We start from the raw sequence: 6,974 nt of genomic DNA on the forward strand, positions 1-6,974 counted from the left end.
TCAGACCCTTCCCTTCCCTGTAGTTAGCACCCCTGGATTTAACTGTGTCTAGAACTTCTCTCTTGTGCACTGAAGCAGGGAATGCTGCTGATCAGCTCTCTGGTTACACCTGTGTCCTCCATTAACATCGTGGGAGAAGGCACTTTAGATTTGGGAAATACAAGTTGAGTCTGTATTGACTACACAACTATAAGCCCACTAAATTGATAATTATTATCTAAACTCCACGAGGCATTGCTGTTTGAGGTACCCTCCAGCTATTACCACAGCCATCTGTGGAAATGCCACCTCTGAGTACACTCCCCATAGAAAGTAACCCAAATTCCCTCAAACTCTACCTGAGGTTCATTTTCATTAGTTTCTCCCTTCTAGTCTAATAGTGTTGTAATTGTAAAGTTGAATTGTCATTTTCCAGCTGCTGACAAGGCATGTTTTTCTCCTAGGCACAGCTGGCAGGCACTATTAAACCAGATCAGGGTAAGCACTGAGGATACTGAGAAAAAGGATTCCAGATGTGCATATAGAGTAAGATTTTCAGATTATCAGCTATAGTACCCTGATTAAAAAATTATTTCCATATTTTCCACATATAATACCTGTCTGCAAAAGAGATTCCTTGTTTACATAATCCAAAAGAAGCGGGCAAGAAGACATCAGAGAAGTATTAACGTCTGCAACTGTAATTTTCTGTGGTAGCCTCTAGTAGATAATCTATATAAGTCTGCCCTCCCTAAAACCTGTGTCTCCTCCCTGTACCCAAAAAATCCTCTTGACAAGTAATCTATTAGAGAGTCTGCAGTTTGGAATAGCTGAGGGAAAAAGTAATTGCTCTTCTGATGCCTCAGTAAATTAAAAAGCCAGCCTTAAATCCGACTCAGAAATGTTCTCAGACTGTTCCTTGTTTACATGGGTATGTCATCAAATAGAGCATCTCTTAACTTCCCAGCATGAAATGAGCAATGATTTTTTTAAATACTACTTCCTTAAATGTATCTGAGTGGGCAGAAAAAAGAAGAGGTTAATTTATCTTGTATATTCCTGCTGCTCCTTCTTCCCAAATATTTCCAACATAACACACAAGAAATTTCTTCCAATGCATACACCATATTACCAAAATAAGGAGCACTCTTAAGTTCTTACCCCAATTCCACACAAATGACATTACCACTGCTGTATGTAACACCTGTCACCGGGGACTTGCATTTTTTACATACACAATTCAGTTACTATTCTAAATTCACATCACAGCTCTTGTCACAGCAATGGAACAAAAATAGTTACAGGGATGTGGTGAAGGCACCAACTCTACAGCTTACTGAAACTGTCATTTCACAGTAGAACTTTGCCAGTCTAACAGCTAACTCACTAAAGGGCAGATCTTGCTCTTCCCCTCTTCTCAGCTCCTGCACCAGCAATTCCATCTGTGCTCCCAGCTCCAGGATGCAAGCTTTTAAGAAAACCAGCCCACATGAACAGGGGGGTAGCTATCAAACACTAGCTCAAAAAAGCAGTCAATCATATCAGCACAGTTTCACACCCAAACTAAAACTGAGACTTCACACAACTGGAAAAAAGGATATTCTAACTTCAGTTTTTTATATAGCATCATAATGGCTGTGGGTACCTGAGCAAAATCTTATGGTGCTGGACTGCAGCATCTGCAGAGCCAGAGCAGTCCTTTCACCACATGCTCGTGTGGACATGCCCAAAGCTCCTGAGTAAGTCTCAAGTTTAAAAAAAAAAGGGCACTACCAGCTATGCATAACTGAGCTTAGCTCCAACGTCCAGACACAGGAATTTGTTTTTTGTAGGGCAGTTGTGGAAGATCTATTACTAACAGGAAGCAAAACTAAAGTAAAAACAGGCAACCAAGAATTAAATAGTTACAAAAGGCAAAGAAGCTAGTTTTACCCACACACAAAAACAATTCTGACTAACTCAAGTTTAAGTGAGAGAGTGATAAAGTGTTTTGCTTACTTGCTTTAGGAACTCACAGCCAACAGATTTAAAAAGTCACTATCCTAGGAACTCATCAAACCCATCCACAACAACAGTGTTTTGAATATGCATTTTCTATTACAGCTATACTAGCTGCAGATAGAGTTTATTTTCACATCAAGTCACATGTTTGTTCTTGAAAATAGATTAAAATGCTTTATTTGCTGAATACAGTCATGTGAGATATTCATAGAATCATAGAATCAACCGAGCTGGAAAAGACCTCCAAGATCATCAAGTCCAACCCTTGATCCAACCCCACCATGGTTACTAGACCATGGCACTAAGACATCCAGTCTCATCTTAAAAACCTCCAGGGACAGTGAATCCACCACCTCCCTGGGCAGCCCATTCCAATGCCTGATTACTTTCTCTATAAAAGATTTCTTCATAATATCCAACCAAAACCTCCCCTGGCACAGCTTAAGACCATAAATCATTACAGAGACAACAATGACTAACTTGCTGAACTTCACAATCTGCAGTGGCTTTAAGGCTGACCAGATGAGGAGAAAGACAGACCAAACGGGATTGGAGACAGGACTTTCCATTAAAATAGTCAAGTTATGATCCTCACTCCTATTCTCAAACTGTTCAACAACAAAGATTCCACAATCAGAAAGAATTGAAAGGTGTAATCCAGGTCTAAAAATCAGTTTGTTCATTTTCTAAACAGGAAAATCGTATATTTAACTCTTCATACTATCTTTTGCCCAGGAAGTACCTGCATTCAACAGCTGATTTTTATGTTTAAGTTTTACTCCTGCTTCAGCATAAACAGGGTTATTTCAAATAAAATACAGATGCTGGAACAAAGCAACTGTAACTTAACTGGCAGAGTTGGCCTGCAAGACATTCAGGTACAGCAGAGTAAGATAAACAAGCCTATCGGTTTTGGTCTTATTTCACCTAAAAATAGGAGCAAGAGCTTGTTTCCCAGCTTGTTTCCTTTGTGAACTCTTCAAATTTTCTTATAAAACACAACCTGTGAAGCCAAAAATTTGTTGTGCACATCCTGCTGGGAAGTGGAATCTCACATTAACATTGTCTTACTGCAACAACTGTTTCCATGGGAACAAAGACAAAACTAAGGTACTTCACAGCAGCCACAGTATCACACTGACCATTCCCTCTCTGCACCAAGTTCACATCTGAAGGTTTCCAACACAATAGGTGACATGCACCATCTCACAACCATGAACTAACAACTTTATTGATAAATTAATGCTGCAGTTTATGACAATTTCTCGGTAAAAGAAAAACAATTTGTTTTGTTAGATGTCCTCTTTCTTAGCTGAGTGATAGAAACAACTTGCAATTCTCCTACTGAGATGAGCTCAGGTGGTTAGAGTATGGTGCTAATAACATGAAGGTCGTGGGTTTGATCCCCATATGAGTCACTCACTCAAGAGCTGGACATGATGATCCCTGCAGGTCCCTTCCAACTCACAACATACTGTGAGAGTGGTGCTATTAACAAGAAAGAATAGTAGTGCTCTATCCTACACAGTCCTCAACAAAAGAAGTAGTAGCACCACCGTTTCCATTTCATAAATGGAGAAACAAAGGCACACCAAGATTAAAGTGATTTACTGAGCCTCAGGTAGCAAACCAGCGACCAAACAGTCTTTTCCAAACACTGTATCATTAACTCGAAGTGGAAACTGCTTCCACACATATCAGTTTATTTACACTTGAGTAGATGCACTCCCATTTACAGCAGTACATCATCTAGTAACTAGCCTTCTTCCTAAAAGGCATACTTGGGAATGAAGGAGTATGAATGCAATACTGTAACAGATTCAGATCCATCAGAGCACTGTTCCAAGCATCAAGATGACTTGCAAAGGCAGGAATATCTATATGCAGCTAAGACAATGCTATCACTTCTTTTCTGCTCAGCTAAGAGTACTAATAGTAGATTGGAAAACTGAACATCAAGTACTTCCAAGTATTAGGAAGAAAGATAAGACTACTAAGATCAAAGGTCTAAAGTGATTGATGCCAAGTCCTGCACACAAATCATACTTCTGTATCTCATTCTGTATCTTATATGCAATACACTGGGGCATGAACCTGGAGCAAGCTATTCTGAACCACCAGTCCAAGCAGAATAATGAAGTTTTGAGTTAGAAACACCAAAAGACTTGCTTCCAGTGCCCATTTGTCATTATGTTTATTTTCATCACTGAATCAGAATTAACTCTATTTCAAGTTGGAATTAAAAAAAAAAAAGGCATTTCAAATATGTAACTACACCACTAATACACTGAATGTGAAAATAGAACAGCATATGGCAAAAGAGATTATGTGGATTAGCCAATTAAATGGTATGACTCAAACTGACATGATCCGTCAAATCTGTGTTTTGCAGCGAAGCATGTGGGGGCATTGGAACAGGACTTCACCTAATTCAAGTAATGAAAGCCAAACTTCTGAAAATAACTGATTTGGCAAAAAGTATCTTCAAGGAAGGAAAGAGAGGTATGACATGTTTAAACCTTAGAAGCTAAGAACAAATGATCTACTTCCGGATGTCTCCTTTCTCTTTAACACTGGAGTTCACCACACCAACGTGATGCAGAACTCACTACAAGCAGTCCCACAGGACAATAATCTTAATCATAAATTCTATATTCACTAATTATTCACATGCTTTTATTCACATGATTCACTAATTATTCACATGATATTAATTTTGACATACGAGATTACAGACCAAATTGCTGATAATATAAAACCACAGTAAACATCTCACTGAAATCAAGTTTCCTCTTGATTCAATTCAAGCAGGCTTTAGGCAGAATGAATTCCTGTTTCTAAGAGTTCAATGCAGATGGCAATCCTCACCTCCCAGGTCTCACAGAGAGGTAAATAGTTCACCTGCATAATTAACAGAAGGAATGAAGGAAAAGAAGCAGAGGTATCTGGAAACGGTTCCTCCAAAAGGTGACATTACTGTCACCCTCATACAACTGCCCTCATTACATCTCGTGCAAGACCTGCTCAAAGGACAGATCCTGCAGGTAACAGGCCAGGATGCTACTCTGCTGTTAACCCCTGGGACTCTGAGCACTTGTCTAAATAGAATTCATTCAGTCCATTTCACTTGAGCTCATTCTGCTACAGCTCTGTCAGAGCTGCATGAAGAAACATCAAAAATACAAGCATACAGTAGTTCAAAGATATCATAAATCTATGTGAACAATTTGACCAAAGAACTTATTTTAGGCTTTAATTACTAAAAGTTTGAATGTATAAATTGAAAGCTGTACTACGAAATAATATAAACACCTCTTATACAGTCACAGCTAAATAACCAAAAGGAGTTACAAACCAAAGCCGTTCTTAGATTTTATCAAAGGTTCACCTCAATATAATTTCAAATGCCAATATTATACAAACACATTAGCACTTTAAGAGCTAAATGAAACAAAAAGTTGGTCGAAAAGTTCAGTTCATATAATTACCACATCCACAAACACACAAGGTTTCCAAAAGCACCTTTTAATCAATGCAACCTCAATAAACACATACTTCTCTGATATCTTAACTTTTCCTTTAGAAGGGACAATTTAGTAGGAAAGGAATGGAAAAACATCTCAATAAAACAAATACAGTTTCAAGTCTTAACTTGATAGCTTTCAAAGGCACAAGAAGCTACACAAGGCTGCATAACAGAACCGTCCTTATATAAAATTTGACCATGGATGCACAGACTTGAAAACAAATAAAATTTATTTCAAATTTTCCATTTCCTAGGCAAAATCTTTTAATATTATAACCACCTCTCTCAGAGAGTTGTCTCTTATGGATTTAACACTAAATACAAAGCAGTTTATCCTCTACTGTCTCATGCTGTTTCAGTTATGCAAAAAAGCCTGAAATGCATCAGTGACAGCTTTGAGATAGGTAAGATTTGAAACTTCCCCGATATTTCATTTTCATTAACAACCTCCTCCCCACCATGCTTAGCAGAAAAATGTTCTTTTATAGAGAACTGTACACATTTCCAGGCCATAACACATGCTACTTACAAAGCCCTTCATGTAATTTACTTCCTGACTACGGCCTTGGTATCTACAATAGGGTGATAGCATCAATAACAAGTCTGTATTTAAAAAAAAGTAGTTTATCTGCTTACCTTGAGGAAAAGAATTTGGCTGCACTAAGTACAGGAATGCGTGTACTATTTTAAACAAAATTCCTATTGACCCAGGTTCATGGTATGCACCTGTATCATACGTCTTGGATGGTACAAATCCAAAATCCAAAGTCCCAGGAGGTGGTTTGTATATAGGCTGTACCTCTGAAATAGTACTTCCACAAAACAGCAGCAGCAGCAGACAGAGTTCCACAGCCATAGCTAGCAGTATTCATAAAACTGGAGGTAGAGATATTTGTCCGACCAAGTCTAGAAATCTTCAGTACATTCAGTTGGGGGGGCAGTTTTTTAGCCAGGAGAACAGTGGTACACTCTCACACCTTCAATTCTTTAATGTATTCCAACTTCAGAGTGGTACAGCAGCCTCTTGTGGAAATGACTCAGCGCACCATCTCTGGCAAAAAAAAAAAAAAACAAGAAAGAAAGAGCTCATTAAGATATGTGCAAGTAAATAGGAAAGTGCAAGATAACCTGCAACCTTCTGTGGAAACTGAACATATCAATAGTTGGAAAAGTGTGCTGGATAGGATAGGAAAGAAAAAAAAACATTGAAGTTTGTGAATAATATGGTATACTACATACACTGTACTTGAAAGAGGTGGAAAAAACAATTATGCACAGTTCCAGGTCAGTGAGTTTTCAAAAACAAAGCAGAGCATTGGTACAGCTCCGAGGGAAACAAAACTAAAAGAACAGTGTATGAATTGTGCTTTTGACTAAGTACAATATGTCGTGTCACAACAGTTACACAATGCATTTAATCAGCCACCTGATAGTTCTGTAGTTGATGACAATTATTACAAGTCATATC

General features: G+C 38.3%; 1 protein-coding gene across 14 annotated transcripts in view; it reads right to left on the reverse strand.

Moving 5' to 3' along the window:
• PROM1 (prominin 1) overlaps positions 1-6,556 on the reverse strand; it is a 55,833-nt gene extending 49,277 nt beyond the window's left edge. For all 14 annotated transcript variants that reach the window (XM_018067632.1, XM_018067611.1, XM_018067640.1 and 11 more), the window contains exon 1: positions 6,143-6,556. In XM_018067632.1, the coding sequence (XP_017923121.1) occupies positions 6,143-6,362 (220 nt within the window). In that variant the 5' untranslated portion in view covers positions 6,363-6,556. The remainder of the gene's footprint in view (positions 1-6,142) is intronic.
• Positions 6,557-6,974: the final 418 nt, after the last annotated feature.

The sequence above is a fragment of the Manacus vitellinus genome, unplaced genomic scaffold (genome assembly GCF_001715985.3).
Source record: "Manacus vitellinus isolate BGI_N305 unplaced genomic scaffold, ASM171598v3 scaffold_0_pilon, whole genome shotgun sequence".
Classification (NCBI taxonomy): domain Eukaryota; kingdom Metazoa; phylum Chordata; class Aves; order Passeriformes; family Pipridae; genus Manacus; species Manacus vitellinus.